Genomic DNA, 20,191 nt, shown 5'->3' with positions numbered 1-20,191 from the left:
GCCTATGGCTGGAACATGTAAGAGCACTAATTTGGACAGGACACAAGTGGTCAATAAGGCTTTAGGATGATGGAGTACATGTCGATTTCGGTTTAGCAGAGTTAGCTTGATAATCATAATGAACAGGGCTTTCGCGAACGTCTAATCAGCGGAGACATCCGCGCCAGAATCTTTCATGGCGACGCATAATCGATCCCCAAAGCTATGTTATGTCAGTGGTCGACTCCGTAGGCTGCGGCATATCCATACACTCAGGGCGAAGGCAAGCGAGCGATATCGAAGGCCTCTCCCTTTTGTGCTCCTCCACGCTGAATAGGTAGCCAAAGACGGTACCGATTATATGCGTCCGGTTTGTCGCCGTGTAGTTCGCCGTCACGTTGTCAGCGTCGCTGTATCCGGTGCCAATCATCCACGAAGATTCCGTGACCTCTGGCAGAAGCAGCGTCTTGGACCATTCCTCATCTTTGAGAAGCTCAAAGTCGTACTTTGTGCACACCAAGGATCAGCTAGCCGTCCTAAGAACGAAGAGGTTCAATTTAAAGGGGCGCGAGGGGCAGAAGGTAAAATTTCCAAGAGCCGAATTGGACAAGACTAAAGGCTACATACGCTCAATATCTTGAGAAAGGTAACCGAGGTACTCCTGCCAGTTTTCAGGCATATAGTCAGTCCATGGGCAAACTGGAACAAAGCGTCTGAGGGTTCGCTTATACCCCACTCCTCCGTGAGGCTGCTCTCGAGGTCTGCGCGGCAGTCGTCCGGAAGGAAGCCGCAATCGTTATCGACCGGCACCGTTGGGTCGACTTGATTGGTGATGAAATAGTGCTGGCAGACCCCCCACGAAAGATCCATGGCCTTTGGTGCCCCTTTATTCATCATGACTTCTGGTAGGGAGTATGTAATGGCAGTGAGCTCGGTGACTGAGTCCCCACCCTTTACCTCGGGGAATGGGACATCGCTGGCGATCTGGAGGTGGGCCTGGAAGACGTCGATGGGCGAGCTGGAGAGGGGCTTCGTCCAGTCGACACCGGGGTATATTGCTACATCGGCACGCGAGGTGTTCTTGAAGGCTGTCTGTACGTCTGTCCAAGGTATTTGGGCGTAGTTGGTTTTTTTGCGGAGGAAGGGGTCGTTGTCCACCGGGATCCAGGACTTCCCAGTGTTGACGGTGGGATCACTGAATCTCGAGGTCGCTCTGAGGATGAGTACCACAGCTGCCTCATAGAAGGCTTGTTCTGGGAGCATTGTGTGCAACATTGGTCCAGGAGTAATGGGGCCTGCGTGTTATGTGTTATCGAGCTGTGGGATGATCGATTCAACAAGCCATGCCTTTAGTGATCGGACCGAAAATCTTTCAAGCGTAGTATCAATAGGTAATTCTTTTGTGAGAATAATTTCAGTAGAAATCAATAGACGGCAAGTGCGAGGTTTTTATAATCCTCTGTCTCCTTGTCCCAATGGTGGTAGCGGAGCTTGAGTCGACTCACTAGCGGCACAGCAGCGACTAATTTTAACGAGCAGCTTAACACGAACAAGCTTTACCCACCCAATATAGCGTGTGACCATGAGTACCAGGGTTCTTGGACCCATTTCGGATTTGTAAGGGACACAGGGGTTGGTGATGTCGGTCCAACTTGTGCCAAGGACGGCATGATGTGCCGAAACCAACAGTTGCCAGGAATCGACTCAACGAGGACTCGAGTAGAAAGCTATTCGGGCGGAGAACCCCAGGTCTTGCCTCGTTTGTCTAGGTAGGTATGGATGTTGACACGAATGCGAGGGTGGCGCCGGGAGGCGCTGAATCTGCTACCAACGTGTGTGGCATCGCTATCGCATGGCTGATGGACGAGGAGTAAGAGAACGAGACATCAGAGTATAGTGGACGCCAGATTTCGAAATTTCTCCTAGATTTGTTTAAAATTCGACTTCACTTCAATTCGTGGAACTAGAACAACTAGCTCACAGGCTCAAATAGGTGTAGATTGATGCCTCTGAGATTCTCAACTCTGTCAGCATCAACACGCACAATGTTCTCATCAGGCTCGGCAACCTCAACACTCTCTAGACCGATACCCTAGGGCTCCTCATCAAGCTCAACAATTCTAGAGTAGACAACGAGTACCTCCAGCAAAAGGCCAAAACAATTACTTCAGAGTCGATATCAGAGCAGAAAACACGTCAAATAGGCGATCATCAAGTATCAACCATAGAACCAATAGACCAATAACAGTGAACCCTCATTTTCCACATCCGGAAGCCCCCTGAGATGAGACTTTGCTTTTTGGTGCCGTTAGATTGAACAACTTGATTAGATTGGTGTTTCTGCTTTACTAGCTTGGGGGATCAACCTGAATAGGTTCGAGCTTCGAGGAAATCATTCAATTCAACAACATGATAGTAGCACTATGCCCCAAACTTATAATATTATTCTAGATCAGTGACCTTAATGAGTGTATTCAATACCGCGCGATTGTGGGTGAGTTGCTGTGACAGGCTGAGCGACAAGCCGCCTGACCAGGTCCGTGTGTGACCACAATATGCCTGAGCCCTGAGCTGAGGGAGAAGAAAGCTTCCCTTTCCTTTCGAGACCAGCCTAACCTCCCTCCAATATCAAGCTATACTCAGCACTTTCATGGCAGCCCAGCTCCGCATCAAATTAGCCATTGGTGCCAGACTCGCTCCTGTCTTCAAGCGAAGGACATGCAGGACCATACAAGCGATCCCATTCATTACAGGAAAGAAATCTCTTCCCACCTGGCAAGGCAGACAGCTATATATTTGACCGACTTGAAATCACTGTGCGCGTTAATTGTCATGTACATTAATGTCCAAGGCAACTACAGATCTATGTATCTCTCTTATTGTTCTACGGTTTCTTATTGGAGAAGCACCTCGCCAACCGCACCGCGGTTACATTCTCTCGCCTGACCCAGGGCCGTTTGACCTGATGATGTCCGCGCATTCACATAAGCACCGGCGTCTACAAGCAATCTTGACTTCTTGACGGACTCTTGTCCCAGGCCCAAATATGGCACAGACGGGATTCCCGCCATCAGGTGCAGCGCAATCTCGACGTCGTTGTTTCTAGCGCTGATGTCAGCGCCTGCCGCAAGCAGAATTCGGAATTGTTCTGTGTACCCATATGAAGCTTCGGGGTGTAATGGAGTTGCTCCATCGTCATCGACCGCCTTGAAGTCCACGACGGACTCGAGCATTAGTCGCACCAGCTCCGCCGAGCTCGCAGCCGCTTGATGCAGTAGAGCATCACCCCTAGGCCGCTGACAGAAATTCCGGCGGCCTTTTCTACAAACAATTGACCGAGGCTGGTGCATCTGAGAGTGCCTGGTAAAGGCCCGTGTCTCCGATATTGTTGACAGCGTTCATGTCGGCGCCAGCAAACCACCTGGACCACTCCAAGGAACCCCTGGCTGGCAGAAAGATCCATATCAGCCTGTAACCCGGTAAGTGACTAGCAGAGACAGCCTGGTCTAGGACACGATCCGGCGCCCTTTTCTTTCTCTGCGTCCCATTGAGATTGCGGATTCGGTAGCTTCGCCCCGGGTGCTTTTCCGACTTGAAATCGAAATCTCGGAGGTCTGTCTGGTCTGTATGGCAGTAAGAAACAGCAAGAAAGTGGCAGTATGGAGATGATCCTATCCCTCTTAGAAAAGATCCCTAGGATTGATCCCTTTACGACTGTGAACTTCATCGTGTACCGGAAATTCTGGTAGACCCGAATAAACGTTGCACTTGAGCGGCGAACAGACTCGATGTGACTGGTCTTTGGCGCAACTCTGTTCGCAAACACTTAGTAGCATTGGAAAGCTCCACGTCAGATGTTAGACTAGGCATTCACTGCTGCCCTGCGTTAAAATATTAAGATGGACATACTATGGACTCCTCAGGACGGTTTGCATACAGTTCTTCCAATAAATTAGATACCTAAAACAGACTCGAAGAAAGGCTTCATCCTTTCGACCCTGCCTTGTTTGTGTATATGAGCTGTGGGAGGCGCCGAACCTGCAAACTCTCAATCTGTGTTCAATTGATTATTATCATCTACCCTATTGAAATGTCTTTGAGCTTAGACGTCATCATCTCGGCAGAATTCGGTGCCGTTCTGGGCTACGTTGAGGCCGAAGCGAGAAATAAGAACGCCTTCGAGCGACATCTGTGGCCGTAGAGATGCTTCTCTCGGCTCAACGCCTGGTCGGTCCTTGCACTGAGTCTTATCTTGCTCATGGGAGTACCAACTTATAAGGCTGCGTTGAAGACGCTAGATGACTTATTCCCCTATGGCCTGTTCCGAGGTTCTCGTCGAGGGCACATGCTTGACACTATCTTCTATCTCCACCTCAAAAACTGGACATACAACATGGACGGCGACGGCCAGAACCCCTCCCACACGGAACCGCTGCGCAGCGGGCTGATGCCGCACTCTCTGAGTCGTAAGACCTTTCCCACCGCCCTCGATCCCAGCTCATCCAATACGGCAGTTTGAGCCGCCGAAAACGGCTCAAATTTGACTGGAAGCTCGACTATGAGGCTGTTTGTGGCCGTCAGCCACTTGTTCCTGTCTTCCGCCATGGCGGAAGACTAGACGTCCGACATCCCGCGCGTTACAGAAAGCGTTGGGACGCCAACGTTGAAGACCTTCCTCTGGGTACTTGTCTCTGAAATCAGCGCCATTAGCATGGCCAAAATTATCAGTGCGGTGTGCCAAGTCACCTTGGGCCTTTCTCTGGCTGGCGGCGCTGGTCTTGCGTTTGTTCAGCGCGGCATTCTCCCTTAGCGGAGAAACTCTCGACTCCATGTCATCGGAATCGGTCGGTGACAAGGCATATGACTTCCGGATTCACTGTCCGCAGTTGGAGGAGAATTTCATGATCATCACCGGCGCTCCATCCCTCGTCCTTCAGTTCTTCCACCATTACGGACACCCCGTGCGGGATAGACCTCGTGAAGTCATCCACCTTATTCTAAATGTAATTGAAAAGGATATACAAACTTTATAAGGTCTTTAGTATTAGCAGTAAGTTGATATATCCGGCCCTCTATAAGATTTATAAAACCGGTCCTTTATTAGTTTTACAAGTTTCAAATGGCCACCTTTTTGTATCTTTGTATTATTTTACCACCATCGTCATGCTTACCAGCTTGATTCCCATCGGACTTGTCTGTTCCACTTTGAGGGTGTCATCCGCCGTATCATCGATGCGGGTTTGTTATCAACTCTACGTTGTTCTGATGATCTGTATCGCTCGGTTCCCCTCCACGGCAGCAGCGTCTACAACGGAGGAGGCAATCGCGTTGGAAATAAGGCGCGGCCTTATTTACGTAAGGGGGCAAGATCACGACCGCGCTATCTTGTTAAGGAACAAGCCTGACGGGCTTGGAACGATCAAGGCTACCGTGGCGGTGACCTATCATGGCCGCTAGGTAGACGGGCATAAGTATATGACATATATGCTCCACTGATCCCATTACTACAAGGATGCGGAGGAGTTTTCCCTACACAACTCGTCCGAGCAGCTGCTGGCGAAATAACTGGGATTGACTTTCTGTTGACTTTTGCTCAACTCACGCGGACTCCTATCCACCTAGCAGAATATGCGACGAAATCATTGGCAGAAAGAAACAGACGAAGAGATTTGTGATTTATTCAACTCAACAGGGTAGATCAAGCTAATTGAAGGTTATTCAGACCCCTCAGTTGAACTATGAAAGTTCCTTTCCATTGATATGTCAGTATATGAGCTTCTCACCATCGTGTTTCCATCACATACGACCATACCCACTGGAGAACTCGGGATCCCGTCCGCTCTCCCATCGATAAACCAGTGAGGGCCGGATCAGTAGTTGGGTCGGTGACGACCAGCGAATACCTGGTGTTGTATGTTTTTGATTTTTGAGGTTTTTGCTCCGCCATCACGATGGGGTTGAATGGAGACCCGCCTCCGCTCGTTAGCCCACCCACACAGCTGTCGTTCGAACAGCCACTAGAAAACTAAGAAATGTTCCGGTTTCTGAAGCTCAAAGATTCACTTTTTAATTTGAAGCTATGTTATTTGACTTGTTGTGGTGGTCTTTTGGAAGACGGAACCCCGATTGGAAAGGATGAGACTGAGATGATCAGCGTCTTCCCATTTGCCCTATGAGTTTGGGTCGCCAACAAACAGATCATCGATGTCTGCTGACAAGCGAGCTAACCTTGAGGCTTATAGCCCCATCAAATTTCTTAAAAAACTCTTGCTGTACTCGTGCTTGTGGTCGCAGATGTCTTCGGAGGAGATCTTGCATGATGCGTGGCTAGAGGATCACTAGCAGTAGTACACGAGACTAGCGACTTCGACGTACACCCAACATTTCCGACAGATTTCCGACACATTACAATTATTAGAAATTGGATTGGCGAAGTAATAACTTGGCGATGGACCGCTGAAGGCAAGAGTAGAGTTACTGGGACTACGAGACGAACTTGAAGTCGTCGACAATCCGCTTGAAGGCGTAACCCATCGAAGAAAGGGAGATAGCTCTTGAAGACGATTCTCAAGTCAAGGTAGTTGATGACTGGCTGATGGTCACGATGGTAGTTCAAAGTTCCACGGGACTGTCTACGAAGCTTTCCCAGATGTGGCAGATAAAGTAGTGTAGGCAGTTGTCCATTGGTCCGTGGTATTTCATGCTTGGCTACTTCAAACGTTTATTGCCTCTGGTATCGACGTTGATGTCGATGTTGGGGTGGCAATCTTAAAGCTTCCCTTCGAAGTGCTGGTCGTTGTCTGAGCAATCTTCAGCCTTCAGAATTTTCTGTCCATGGGAATTGAAAAGTTCAGGCCGCTGCGCTTGATGAAGACATTGAGGACGTTGATGTTGGGAGAGGTGTGGTCATCTTAAAGATGTTTACATGTACTGGATCTTGTTGACTAGTCATAATCATATCGCGTGTCGGAACTAAAATGATTGCATTGTGTGTCTATCATAGACGTCGGGGTCGTGGGTTCACGACACTTGGATGCCTCCCTTTCTTACACCTAAGCCGTCAGCGATGCCATCCACTTTGGCAACAAATTTGGTGCCTGTTGCCACTATTGTTCGTAATGCCGATTTGATACAAGGGCTGATTTATACGTAAATATCAAAGGGGCTCTTGCCCCCCCACGTCCGGACCCCCCGACCCCCGGGGTTGACTGCGCTGGCTCTACCTGCAGTGCCGGCCCTACCTAGGGTACCTGATATTTAACCGTTGACTTGCAGCTCTTGAGAACGCTGGCCAATAGTTGTGTAAGGATGAGGGGCAAGAAAGTTTCTCGTAGAAATGAGCTTTGCTCAATTAAAGTAAATGGCAACCAAAGCACATAGGTAGTAATTCCAAGGAGTCAAAATTTCCACTGCTTGTTTGCCTTGCTAGATGATGAGAGATTGCTACCTATGCTGGCTATGATTAGAACTCGTCAATAGTCCTGCTGAATCCTTCGCCGAAAAACAGGAGCGAATCGTACGCTGGTATCTATGTGTCGTGGAGCTAAGCTGCCATGAAAATGATGCTGCGGTGAGCACCGAAGACCCTGGGGAATACACCGGGGATGGAGCATGGTCTCGAAAGTATCCGTGGAAAGGAAAAGAGAAGCCCCAGTCCCAAAATCGGATATTGAGCGAACCCCGCCAAGTCAATGCCCCCGGAAAGCGCGGCCAATTAAGCTAACTCGCAGTGACAGGGCAGTGGCCGCCCGAGACCTCCGAACCCTTGTGTCCCGTCTCCCGTCCAAAGAGGTACCTTTGTGTTGACTATCCTACCTCCACCTACTACCCAGGCCAACTTCCGTTACATGCAGCACGCGACACCCTCGAGAGGCGGCAAACGAACACCTAGGAACACTAAGAGATAAATGCAGACGCCATGAACAGTTTACGAGCGGGGAGACCAAAGTCTCCTCTGTTCCTTGTCCTCGCCGCAATCCTCGTCTTCGCAGTAGCTGTCGAGGCCTCGTACGGCGATCGGTTGCCAGAGTTCCGAGAATGCGTCCAAGTTGGTGCCCACCACGCGCGCGCGCGCGCTCGCGAATAGCCTTGCTTGAGAATCCCTCTGGCCTGTTATGACTGACATGCTGCTCTGCGCTCCCCCGCGATCCAGGTCTGCCACGATGAGAACTGTGCTCCAGGCAAAGACGCCACACCAATACGTACGTTCCCCCTTCCTCTCGCGCAACGCAAGATGAGCAAGAAACTAAAAGATTTCCCCCCTACAAACAGCCTTCCATCGCCGCCTCCTCCTCTGGACCTGCGCCTCCGAATGCGACTACACATGTCAACATATAATTACAAAGGAGCGTCTCGCTGCCGGAGAGAGCGTGGTGCAGTTCCATGGCAAATGGCCCTTCCCCCGTTTCCTCGGCATTCAGGAGCCTGCCAGTACGATCTTCAGCTTAGGGAACTTATGGGCTCACCAAAACGGCTGGCGCAAGCTTCGCACTGTCATCCCTGCGTCCTACCCTTTGCGGCGCTGGTATGAGTGGCTCGCCGGTATGGGCATCGCCTCCTGGACCTTTAGCGCAATCTTCCACACCCGCGACTTCGTGGCCACGGAGCAACTTGATTACTTCGCGGCGGGCGCGAGCGTGTTGTACGGGTTGTATTACACTGTAGTGCGCATCATACGCCTGGATCGGCCGACGCCGCGCCGGAGGTCAGTGTTGCGCGCGTGGACACTGCTGTGTGTGTTGCTTTACGCCGGACACGTTGCCTACTTGAAGGGTGTGCGATGGGATTACACATATAACATGACGGCGAATGTCATTATTGGTGTGATTCAGAACGTCATGTGGTTGTGGTTCAGTTTGAACAAGTACAGGCAATCACGGAGGACCTGGGCCATCTGGCCGAGTATCGTTGTCGCAGTCGTCGTCATGGTCATGAGTTTGGAGCTCTTTGACTTCCCACCTGTGTGGGGTGCGTTGGATGCACACAGTTTATGGCACTTGGGCACAATTCCGCCTACGGTACTGATGTATAAGTAAGTCGGCCATGCCACTAGGCTAGGCTTACGGGAACGACCGCTAACACTTGCCCAGCTTCCTGATCAAGGATGCACAGGATGATATGGCGGGCAGTGAGAGGCTCAAGTCGTAAGCTGGCGTGAGTTTCGAGCGATTTGATCAATTCAAGGCACATAGCCCAGGCGGCAAGAGACCGAAACCAACGGAACAGGAAGATACTGCTGAGCCGCGGGTTGGATGCCATCCAGGCGGCTTCAATGAGGTATGAAATTACGGGATTAGGCTGCGAAGGCAGAGCACCAAAGGACAAGATATCGTGTAATCATGGCGAATCAATTAGGTTTAATGGTCTATTTTGCCATGTTGTCCGACCTTGAGTTGGCCGGTATAGTAGAGAATAATATGTAACGAGTATGACAGCTTTCTCTGGCAGCAGTGGTAGTGTGGCATCGTTTCCCGTCCACGCAATTTCAAGTTTCCTATACGCAAACAATTTCACGCCTTGGTACAACCCCTGATCAACATCCACCAGATGTCTTATACACCGACAATCACAGTCTCGGTCTTGAAGACCTGAATAGCACCATCACCCCAGATGCCGATGACGGACAGCAGGAAGCCGACCGAGGCAACGGCAGACTGCACGAGCTGTATCTTTCTGAAACCATCGACCTCGCCGCGAATCTCCTCGCCGTTGAGCGCCTCCTCCTCCTCGGCTGCAGCCGCCGACTCGTCGCCGCTCGCGCTGCCGGCGCCGTCGCTGTGCGTGTCGCCGAGGACCTCGTAGCTGGCCTCCATGCGAGCCTCCTGACGAGCGATGCGGGCGGCCTTGCGCGCCTGCTCGCGCTCGCGGCTGGCCTGCCGACGGGCGGCGATGGCCTCCTTGGACGACTCGGGGGAGCTCCTGAGGACGTACGGTGTGATTTGCTCGGCGAGGCCCGAGGTCAGGCCGAGGACGGAGGCGTAGACGAGGTAAGGGTGGCGGAAGGCGCGAGGGGAGAGGAAGAAGGCGAGGAGGAAGGAGGTCGCGGATACGCCGGTAAGGAGGCGCAGACGGGCGGTCGCGCCGGGATAGAGATTCTTGAAGGCGCGGAGGGCGTCGGAGGCGGAGGGGAGGGAGAGGATCGAGGGGACGGTCACGGTTGAGAGGGAGTAGGAGAGGCCCTGTTGCGCGCGCGCACGATGTTAGCAGGGGCCATTTTGAATGAAGCATTTCACGATGGGGGGCTTGGTTCTCGTGGGCATCCCGGAGTCCTGAATGCGGGGAGTGGAGGGGTGAGGGGTGGATGGGGAAGGGGATAGGTAGTGGCGTCACTGATGACCCGACGGCGAGCCGTGTTGTGCACTGGGAGCGGTGAAACATACAGTCAAAAGACCGAGGGAAACAGTTCCCACGAACTTCAGGAGAGAGACTCCTTTGGAAGCCATGGTGGCTGGTGCGGATTCGTAAGGGTCAGGAAGGAGGCGTTAAAGTCGGAAATCGATGGCGGAAGGATGTAAAGTCGAAGTTCGTGTGGTATAGGGATGTGACGACTGAGGTCATCAAACTGGTGTCGGTCGGTTGGTCGGGTCGCTGCTTCTTGCTGCTGCTGACCGGGAGGCGGGGCGGGGAGGGGCGGTATCACTCTTTGTTGGACCGGATCTGACCTGGGTGGTTCACGGCCTGACCAGTCAGGCGTCACAGGATGGTAAGATGATTTGGAGGGAATGGCCGGATTGAATGCTTCACGCTCGTTGACGACGTTCCCGCCTTGCCGCTTGCCGCTCGCTCGCGCGGAAATAGTCAGAAAAAGAGAGGGGCGGCTGTTTCTTTGCTACCTAAGGTAAGTACCTACCTAGGTTGGGTGGTTGGGTGGAGTTTCTGTGTCCGTATGGGGGACTAGGTAAGGCAAGATGAGCTTAAATTATCCGTGCGCCATGCATTAGTCCCGAAGCTGGCCCGAGGTTGCACAAATCAACTTGGCTTGCTGGCATAAAAAGACCTGAGTGCCCCCCGTCAGTCTAGCTACGATGATTCCCTCTGTCCGGCGACCTTTTCAAGGACCAAAACGCCGTCCTCGAGAGCGGGGTTTCTAAGCCATTCTTTCTTCAATCTTCTGCCTCTAGGACAATGGAAACCAGTTGGCTTGCTGTGAGCGCGCTCATCTTTGGAAATCCGGCTCAACCTTCTCAGCATTGGAAACCTCTCTTCGGTAATGTTTGGAGCAGCTTGCTATCCCATTTGACGAAAGAGAGGTCAGGAATCAGTCACGTCTATAAATTTTATATGCACGTTCCTTGTTCTCAACTTTAAGCCTCATCCGCAAGAGGCCTCCTTGCGTGGATCAGGTAGTTGTTCACGATTAGATATGCTCGAGGTAGCGTTGCGAAGAGAGGAAAACCCAGGCTTGATCTCAGCGGAGGGAGACCTACAGGGATGTGTAGGCGTGGATTCTCCTATCCTTCAAGTCATTCCTAACTTGAATAAGAAAATCGTTGACTTCTTCCTGTGTCCATTTGAGCGCCCCGGTCAAAGGAGCCATACTCCATCCCTTGATGCCCTCGAGAAAGTTCTCGAGATTCCACTGACCAAGCTCCTTGTAGTGGGGATCTTTTGGCCACGAATTGAGGGGCCATTTGCCCTTGACCAATTCTCCGTCAACAAACCCAACTTCCTTGAGCAAGGTTACCAGATTTAGAATATTTACAAAAGGGCGACCGAAAATATTGCAAGCCTCCTCGATCTTGTCCACACACTATGAGAACGTGTGTTCGGGTGTCAACGTTCCATCGTCACAGTCAGGCCTCATGTGACCTTCAAATAGTTCGACATAGCCACCAGGTGTAAGGTTACTGTAACACATCAGCATGGAGACGCAATATAGGGGTTCCAGAAACTAATCACTGAAAGGTCTTTTGGGAAAACTTCTTCCAATCGCGAATACTGGAGGTCATGCCAAGGAAATTTATGTAATCAAACGGCTGACTGAACGTCCAAGGCTCTTCAGCATCATCGACCTCGAATTTGACGTTTGGTGGAACACCAGAGCGTCGTCAACAAGATGAATATGTTGCAGTTCGAGGGAAGCTCATTCGTACAATGCCGTAGGCACTGGTGTAAGACCAATGCCGATTACCTATTGTAAACTTAGCATGTCTTGAGTGAATGTGCGGTCGGTTCCTTATCTCGGCCTCGGGGTGTTCACCTCCAAAGTCAATAGCCCACAATCCGGTTCCAGTTCCGATGTCAAGGACACGTTGAGCTATGGAGTTCTCATTCGGGGGTGCAAGGCCCAACTTGTAGTCGAGGATGAGTAGATACAGGTTATGCTGAAGATCTGCAATGAACGTGAAATGGCGTAGAAGTAGAAACGCAAAAGTGCGACCTACCAAACCTGCCATTCTCCTTGTCATCATCTGGCTATTTGTGTTCTGCCTTGATCGGTTTCAGAACACCCATGCGGCTAGAGAATCGGAAGGGCTTACTGCCTTCTTTGTACTTGTGGTACGTCCTCCCATTATCGATACGATGCTGAATGATAGAGCTGTTCAGACTTGCACTGGAAGACGCAATGCTCTGGATTCGTTAAACCATTTCTCACAGAACAGAGCGCTGCGGCATAGCATAGACTTACAGTTGCCATATCAGATGAGGCATCATCGCTGAAATATTAGGCGATGAGGACTGAGCGGGTGCTTGTTTACAAGATATGGCTTACATCGTCGGCCGCCTTCACGGGACCATCATCAGGCACGGGATCGGTCGGATTGTGCGATATAGTGCAACAAGTTCCGTGAGAATTGGTGTGTAGCTTGAAAAGGTACCTACCTAGTCTGCTCATTGAATGCGGCGCAGTTGAAACGAGGGGCGTGACGGCTGCACAAACGATTTTGGCATATCTGTGGACTGAAAATGATACCCCTCTTCTTGTATGGAGACATTTATGCATGTTGGTGGCAAAGATATAACTTGCTTCCAACGAGTAGGGTGCCTTACGCACGTATCTTTACTAAATGAGCTGTGTCCAATTGCTCAAACTGAGGATTTCCATCGTTGAGGGATAGCTCGCGAGGTAATCATTCGAATTCTACAAGAGCACACAACTGGCCGAGCCTGTAAAGTAGCATGAATCGATCGAGATGATGTGTCTCTACTCATTGAAGTAACGTGTGCACCTAAATGAGCTTGAAAACGATATATTTCAATGCCCATCCATACATGCAGTACCTCATCAATTGGTACATCATTCTGTCGACAGCTTGACCTTGGCTACTCTTATGTTCCCGGCTCCTCAGTCTGCTTATTTTCGGGTTTCCTCCCGTAAACCGAGTAGCTTCCTCTCGTGTTAGCATCGATATGACTTCAACTTGAAAGATCAAACTGACATTGGCCAATAAGCATGGATGTTTCGATTCCTCAAGTTGGACCGCACCTCTGCCAGGAAGATGAGGACCTCCTCGTTCGTCCAATTCAGCGCTCGGGTGTATGGCGCCAGAGTCCAAGCCTCGAGACCCTCCATGAAGTTGGCATTCGTCCACGATCCGATCTCTTTGTAATGAGGGTCCTTGGGCCATTCGTTGATGGGCCACTTGTACGTCTCGATCTTCACATCGACGAACCCGGCTTCTTCCATGACGGACACGAGAGCAGGGATGTCTACGAAAGGTCGCCCAAAGATTTCCATGGCCTCCCCAATTAACCTGAGCCATTTCGACATTGCATGATCTGACCTGAGGGTACCGTCGTCGCAACGAGGATTAAGATCGCATTCTTGGATTTCTAGATATCCGCCGACTTCCAAGTGCCTAAAGGGTTTAGTCTATGCCTGTCGCCCATGCTGGCAAGACTTACTTGAAGGCTTGTTTGAATAGCTTGGACCAATCAGTTACGCTCATGGTCATCATCCGTGTATGGATGTAGTCGAAGGGTATCGAATACGTCCAAGGTTCCTCGACGTCGTCGACTTCGAATCTGACGTTTGGAGGAATTCTACGACGGGTCAGCTTTTCGAATCAATTTCAGGAACCCCAGGTGTCGTAGACGCACGCTTCTGTCTGAACAGGCGAAAGATCCACGCCGTAAACCTAGACCCTCGCATCAATCCTTGCCCAGGGACACAGCAGGAGAGGCCCTTCTTCACATACCTCGGCCTCAGGGTGCTCATCAGCAAATTCAATTGCCCAAAGACCAGTACCTGTACCGATATCAAGAACTCGTTTAACACCAGAGGCTTTTTCACCAAGGGGCGCGAGGCCAAGCTTGTAGTGAAATGTGAGGAGGAACAGATTATGTTGTAGATCTGGACGTTGCATGAGATAAATCACTAGATGAGGGACTAGAGAGGAAGACAAACCTAATCGATCGGCCTCTTTCTCGTCATTGGGCAAATGATATTCTGCACTCGTTATGAAACCTTTCATTATGTACAAATGGCAAGTCTTGTAAATAGAGTCTTACTGCCATCTTTGTATCTGTGGTAAGTCCTGCCGTTCTCGAGGCGATGTTGGAAAATGGAGCTGGTCAAGCTGGTCGTTGATGACGCAAAGCTCTTGATTAAACATCAGAACTTGCCCCGGGGCCGGATTCGAACAATGAGAGGGGAAACCTACAGATGCATGGTCTGATGAAGTATCGTCCCAATCCTGATCGAGTTGTCAGAAGCCATCAGTCCACTGCGAGGCTGAAGATGTGTTACCCTCTCTTCGGCGATGATGACTGGACCTGCGCCCGTAGGGCGATCGACCTCATCGTTACACATTGCGTGGGCTTGAACAGAGGGCCCGCTGTAGATGTACAGAGCACGTTTGCCCGACACCGAAGAAACAACTTCTGTGGTTTTCCGGCCCTGTGTTGTGGCTCTTTATGAGTTTAGGGGGTGCATGTTTTACCCCTCTCCTTGGCCAGGAATCATTACTGCATGTTGGCGGCACAGATGCAGCTTGCTTGTGGAGACGGAATTCATGCTTCCCAAAAGATCACTCACGTACGTATCATTTCTGCGACGAGATCGATAGGTCAGGTATACGACATTCACAGGTCCTGTGGGTGCTTGGAGGGTCGATACTGGGTGCATTCCCTTGTGATACCCAATCGTTCGCTCCGCCGCGCCGCGGAGTTGAGCCGCTGCATAGGCTGACTGAAGAGATGATGTTGTGTCTGGGAAGGTCTTAACGTGTTGTCGCTTTGCATCGTACGACTTGGCAAGTAAAGACTCTTATCGTCAAGGCAGGGTTTGGAAAGTACCATTCAATAATTCTCGGCCGCTTTTCTTTTTTCGGTCTCACGTGGCAAAGGGTTTCGATTCCAATATGTAGCCAGAACATCATTGCAATGTTCTTGATGGAGATACTACCGCCACCAGGTTCCTGGGATGCCAATGTGGAAGACGTTGCGGACCCGAGCTTCTGGGGGTTCCATTCTCCTGGGTCTCGATACCAAACGAAAAGTCAGTCAGAACATAACGATGCGCCCGATCCATGTATGACTACAAGCAGGGCTCGTATTTGTTAATAACATATCGAATGAGCGCCGCATTTTGGTGACCAACACATGACGAGGACAACGTTGTATAGGTGACTGGGAAAGGTGTTTACGAGGAGTGTGTCGTCGGTCCGGGGACAGAGGAAACCGCGCTAAACTAGGCCCCGTGCGGGAGGGTTAGGTGCGTTTGGAGACTGGAGGGATCCCGAGGAAAGAGACTGCTTGCTTCTCTCTTTCCTCTGTTCTCCCCTCCACCAATCAGCTGCTCCTTCCGGGACCTGCATGTTCCCCGTGATCGAGGCCGACTTTTGGATGAGTCAGCAGCGGAATAAATAATCATTTGGGTTTGGCATGTCGCAGAGGGCTCCGCACTCGTTGTCTACCACCTTTCGTTGCCGAGGTCCAAAGGTTCGACGCGCTACCAGGGCTGCTATCTGAGCTGCGCTTTGCCGTGGCTGTTGCATCACAGAACATCGCACCCACCGGACTCTTTTTGCGTTCTTCTTTCTTGTGTAACAAAAGTTGGTGCGAACCCAGCCTCCGGTGTCTTTGTGCAGCCAACGGATCCACCAAACCTCCATCGTCAACGCCCCCAACAACCAGAATCTATCACCTTAATCTCGTGGGAACAGGGTCCCACACGTCATCATCTCGAACCACCTGTGATACCTTGTTCATTGTCTCTGTCCCATTCTCATCATCCACACTTAGTTCCTGCAAAAATGCCTGTTCCCGAGTCCGAGTATTTGAGTCCGGTCTGGAAGGACGGTATTTTTAGTGAGTGGCTTCCGGATATCTTTTGTCTGCTGCACCATCGTCGAAACTAACTGTGCTGTGCAGACAACAGAGTCGCCTTCGTGACCGGCGGCGCTGGAACCATTTGCAGTGCTCAAACTCGCGCTCTCGTCCGTCTCGGAGCAAATGCTTGCATCATCGGCCGCAATGTCGAAAAGACAGAGGCCATGGCAAAGGACATAGCCACTGCCAGACGTGGTGCAAAGGTCATCGGTATCGGCGGCTGTGACGTGAGAAATGTATACGCTCTCCCACTACACATGCCTTCAAGACATGCCGTAGCTAACAATTTATATCTAGCCCCAGAGCCTGCAAGACGCCGCAGATCGATGCGCCAAGGAGCTCGGCAGCATCGACTTTGTCATGTAAGCGCCCGATTCACATGGGTCTCATTCCGAGCTGACTGATGACTACCTTACCGACAGTGCGGGAGCCGCTGGCAACTTCATCGCACCCTTGTCCGGCATGAGCCCCAATGCATTCAAGGCGGTAATCGATATTGATGTCTTGGGCACTTTCAACACTATCAAGGCTACCATTCCGTACCTAGTAGAGTCGGCAAAGAAGAACCCCACGCCCAGCCGAAACGGTCTGACTGGAGGCCGCATCATTTTCGTCTCTGCGACATTTCACTTGACAGGTATGCCGCTGCAAGCACATGTCTCAGCCGCTAAGGCGGCCGTCGATGCTCTGATGGCATCAGTCACTTTGGAGTACGGCCCATTCGGAGTCACGAGCAACGTGATTGCCCCCGGGCCGATAAAGGATACGGAAGGCATGCAACGGCTGTCCAGCAGCAAGCAGGACCAGGCCAAGGCCGACGCCGTGGTCCCGCAGGGCCGGTGGGGCGTAGTCCGGGACATCGCCGATTCCACCGTCTACCTGTTCAGCGACGCCGGCAGCTTCGTTAACGGCCAGGCGATCCCTGTTGACGGTGGTGCCTGGAGACGCCAAGGTGCGCTAGCGGTTGGTACAGACGAAGACATGAGATATCCGGATTTCCTCCTAAAGGGAGAAATTTCAAAGCACGTTAAGAGCGGCCGAAAGACGGAGTCGAAGCTGTAGCTGGCGCCGAGAAATCGACCGTGCTGGGGTCGAACTGACTACCTCCAGCAACTCCGCGGACAAAGAAGAATCAGCGACCGGGGGTGGAGAGATTTCAAGTTGACATCGTAAGGGCGTGGTCTTTGACCCGCTCAGTGATTATTAGATAGGTATTCAAAGATCTGCGGGAAATGGCACTGTATAGAACAAACCAACAGTCGTTTACAGAAACAACTAGGTTCTTCTGGCATTCTGTATCCTACCTTGCGTTTACTCAATCACAACTCTTAAATGAAGCGGCTATCGGCACCACAAGAATCAGTGTAGAGTGAGATCCTTCTCCCAGCCGCCGACAGGCCGAGCCGCCCCGCGGACGGGAGCGGAGATGCTGCTGCAGCACACTTTTCTCACCGCGTCGGTCACCAAGCCAACTAAGGTAATTAGCGTCTTCCAAAGACCGCACTGGGTGCGGCGCACTCAAGCTTTTCGAGCCAAGCCGGCATCCACACCCCTCGACCTGCAGGTGATAGCTTGCACCTCGGGCGGGGCCATCAGGGACAGCTTGACTAATGGGCCACACGAATTGCTACCTATCTTCGCTGGTGGCATGGTGGCATGGTGGAGGAATCCATTCCCGCCCTGCCGCCGTCGCCCGCCAGAGATGCAAGCACCCTCCGCCCATGGTTGCAATGAAATCGCAACAGCTGCAGAGTGATAGGACATGGCCGTGGTGGGTGATGATCCATGGGCCTAGTGCCTTTTTGTTTTCGATCCTCTTTCTTTTACCCCTCCTTTATCGCCAACCATCGACTGGTCCGGAGCGAGCAAGCCGGTCGAAACCATGTTGGCACTGAGGAATGGTACATTTGTCGCCAAGCAATGTGGGCTGCAGGATTTCTTTGAAGGCGACTCCGTCTTCTTGAAGCGTAAAAGAGTCCGACTGCCAGTCGTGACATAAAAAGGCCGGCGATACCCGGTCTCGCGAGAGATCTCGACGCGACTCTCGATCGCCCTAGTCTACTCAACTCCTGCAAGGTTTATCTCAACCGCTGACGGGCCATTGCCTTCATTGCTTTCTTTCTCCTAGGGATTGCGGCCGGGCTTCAATTGTTTCTCACCAGCAGCTTTCACCCTCCGGCAGGTACTGAACTTGTCCATAGCAGACAGTGCAATTGGGCAATACTGAGTGAGTGGTTTCTACATTTCCTCATACACAACAACCCGCAAAGTCAGCAGACTTTACCATCAACAACAGGACTAACACCCCCAGAGCCCAATATCACATCGCAAACATGGGACTCAAGCACCTCCTGGCATTGGGCTTGCCCATCGTGCCCGCTGCCGCAGAGACCGTCCTCGGCATCTACGTCTTCCACCGCCACGGCGACCGCACGGCGAAGAAGACGCCCCCCGTCCGCTTCACCGATCTCGGCGCCTACGAGGTCTTCATCTCCGGCCTGGAATACGGCCGGCTCTACGCCCGCAACAACGCCACCTCCCAGATCCGCAACTTGAGCGCCAATGACGTCCTCCCGGAGCAGCTCTCCGTCACCTCCCCCGTCGACGTCGTACTGCAGTCCTCGGCCAACGCCTTCCTCCAGGGTTTCTACCCGCCCTCTGGCACCGTCGAGGCCCTCGCCAACGGCTCCAGCGTCGAGGCGCCCCTCGGCGGCTACCAGTACGTCCCGGTCAACGCCGTCGCCACGGCCTCCACCAGCACGAACGCCGAGAGCAGCGAGTGGCTCCAGGGTGGCAGCGGCTGCGGTAAAGCCGTCGTCAGCTCAAACAACTACTTCTCCTCGCCCGAGTACGCCGCCCTCGACGCCCAGTCCCACGACTTCTACCAGAGCCTGCTGCCCGTCATTAACGGCACCTTTGGCGCAAAGGCCGCCACGTTCGAGAACGCCTACACAATCTTTGACCTCATCAATGTCGCGAGGATCCACAATGACAGCATCCCCTCGTCCTCCCTGCTCACCAACGCCACCTTCCGCACGCTGACGGACTACGCAAACATCCACGAGTGGAACCTCGCGTACAACGAGAGCGACCCCATCCGCGCCATCGCCGGCAGTGTCCTGGCCGGCCAGATCCTTCAGGCCCTCAATGCGACGCTCAAGGACGTCGCAAAGAGTTCCTCCGTCAAGGCCAGCTTCCAGTTCGGCGCCTACGCCAGCTTCTCGTCCTTCTTCGGCCTCGCCCAGCTGCAAAAGGTCTCGGCCGACTTCCAGACCGTCGTCGACTATGCCTCCTCCATGGTCTTTGAGCTCGTCACAAACGCCACCACCGCCAGCCCCGCCGCCGACGACGTCGCGGTCCGCTTCCGCTTCGCCAACGGCTCCGCCGGCATCAACAACCTCACCGTCTACCCCCTATTTGGACGCTCCGAAACCGTGCTGCCCTGGAACACCTTCGTTACCGAGATGCGCCAGTTCGCCGTCGAAGACACAAAGTCCTGGTGCACGGCCTGCGGCAACTCGACCGGCACGTGCGCCACTGCGCTAGGTCTGGACGGCAGCACCGACGACAACGGTTCCGGCTCGAGCGGTAGCAAGGGAGGCGTCTCGACGCCTGTCGCGGGTGTCATTGGCGCGTTGGTGACGCTGGTCGTGATCCTGGGCTTCCTCGGCCTTGTCATGCTCGTCGGCGGACTGCGGCTGGTCAAGAAATCCAAGATCGCTAAAGACGTACCCGCCGCTTCTGCAGTGGAGCAGACTGGCGATGCCAAGCACTGAGCACGTAATGTAAGAGAAAATCTGTGCATGTTCACGATGGGTTCTGTGATCGATAATGAGTAACGATGAATGTGTGCTGAACAGTAGTCCCAAGAGGGCATGAGCTAGTAATGAGATGTTGAAACCACCCTTTACTAAAGAGGCTACCCATCTTTCGTGTTCCA

The 20,191-nt window shown here is 52.3% G+C and overlaps 8 protein-coding genes across 8 annotated transcripts; 3 read left to right on the top strand and 5 right to left on the bottom strand.

Annotated features, from left to right (window-relative positions):
- Positions 1-202: 202 nt before the first annotated feature.
- On the bottom strand, positions 203-1,242 carry CORC01_12890 (uncharacterized protein; the record flags this gene model as incomplete). The annotated part of the gene is made up of 2 exons (XM_022624508.1): positions 203-484; positions 607-1,242. 2 exons carry the CDS (start codon positions 1,240-1,242, stop codon positions 203-205), a joined length of 918 nt encoding a protein of 305 aa, XP_022468988.1.
- Positions 1,243-2,873: 1,631 nt separating this feature from the next.
- CORC01_12889 (uncharacterized protein) lies at positions 2,874-4,584 on the bottom strand (the record flags this gene model as incomplete). Its single annotated transcript, XM_022624507.1, has 4 exons — positions 2,874-3,081; positions 3,136-3,244; positions 3,309-3,448; positions 4,370-4,584. 4 exons carry the CDS (start codon positions 4,582-4,584, stop codon positions 2,874-2,876), a joined length of 672 nt encoding a protein of 223 aa, XP_022468987.1.
- Positions 4,585-7,897: 3,313 nt separating this feature from the next.
- On the top strand, positions 7,898-9,126 carry CORC01_12888 (uncharacterized protein; the record flags this gene model as incomplete). The annotated part of the gene is made up of 4 exons (XM_022624506.1): positions 7,898-8,026; positions 8,132-8,180; positions 8,251-9,010; positions 9,069-9,126. The coding sequence occupies 4 exons, from the start codon at positions 7,898-7,900 to the stop codon at positions 9,124-9,126; spliced, it is 996 nt and encodes a 331-aa protein (XP_022468986.1).
- Positions 9,127-9,530: 404 nt separating this feature from the next.
- Positions 9,531-10,421, bottom strand: CORC01_12887 (uncharacterized protein; the record flags this gene model as incomplete). The annotated part of the gene is made up of 2 exons (XM_022624505.1): positions 9,531-10,157; positions 10,359-10,421. 2 exons carry the CDS (start codon positions 10,419-10,421, stop codon positions 9,531-9,533), a joined length of 690 nt encoding a protein of 229 aa, XP_022468985.1.
- A 1,307-nt stretch (positions 10,422-11,728) lies between these two features.
- Positions 11,729-12,814, bottom strand: CORC01_12886 (uncharacterized protein; the record flags this gene model as incomplete). The annotated part of the gene is made up of 6 exons (XM_022624504.1): positions 11,729-11,825; positions 11,878-12,015; positions 12,072-12,109; positions 12,159-12,326; positions 12,433-12,549; positions 12,692-12,814. 6 exons carry the CDS (start codon positions 12,812-12,814, stop codon positions 11,729-11,731), a joined length of 681 nt encoding a protein of 226 aa, XP_022468984.1.
- Positions 12,815-13,248: 434 nt separating this feature from the next.
- On the bottom strand, positions 13,249-14,731 carry CORC01_12885 (uncharacterized protein; the record flags this gene model as incomplete). Its single annotated transcript, XM_022624503.1, has 8 exons — positions 13,249-13,306; positions 13,359-13,778; positions 13,825-13,962; positions 14,020-14,057; positions 14,118-14,272; positions 14,431-14,521; positions 14,583-14,615; positions 14,669-14,731. 8 exons carry the CDS (start codon positions 14,729-14,731, stop codon positions 13,249-13,251), a joined length of 996 nt encoding a protein of 331 aa, XP_022468983.1.
- A 1,444-nt stretch (positions 14,732-16,175) lies between these two features.
- Positions 16,176-17,313, top strand: CORC01_12884 (short-chain dehydrogenase; the record flags this gene model as incomplete). Its single annotated transcript, XM_022624502.1, has 4 exons — positions 16,176-16,230; positions 16,294-16,487; positions 16,549-16,613; positions 16,674-17,313. The coding sequence occupies 4 exons, from the start codon at positions 16,176-16,178 to the stop codon at positions 17,311-17,313; spliced, it is 954 nt and encodes a 317-aa protein (XP_022468982.1).
- Positions 17,314-18,584: 1,271 nt separating this feature from the next.
- Positions 18,585-20,027, top strand: CORC01_12883 (histidine acid phosphatase; the record flags this gene model as incomplete). Its single annotated transcript, XM_022624501.1, has 1 exon — positions 18,585-20,027. The coding sequence occupies one exon, from the start codon at positions 18,585-18,587 to the stop codon at positions 20,025-20,027; it is 1,443 nt and encodes a 480-aa protein (XP_022468981.1).
- Positions 20,028-20,191: the final 164 nt, after the last annotated feature.

This window comes from Colletotrichum orchidophilum (assembly GCF_001831195.1).
Source record: "Colletotrichum orchidophilum strain IMI 309357 chromosome Unknown Scaffold_169.1, whole genome shotgun sequence".
Lineage (NCBI taxonomy): Eukaryota > Fungi > Ascomycota > Sordariomycetes > Glomerellales > Glomerellaceae > Colletotrichum > Colletotrichum orchidophilum.
Note: the sequence above shows the minus strand (reverse complement) of the source record. Positions and strands in the feature narration are given on the sequence as shown.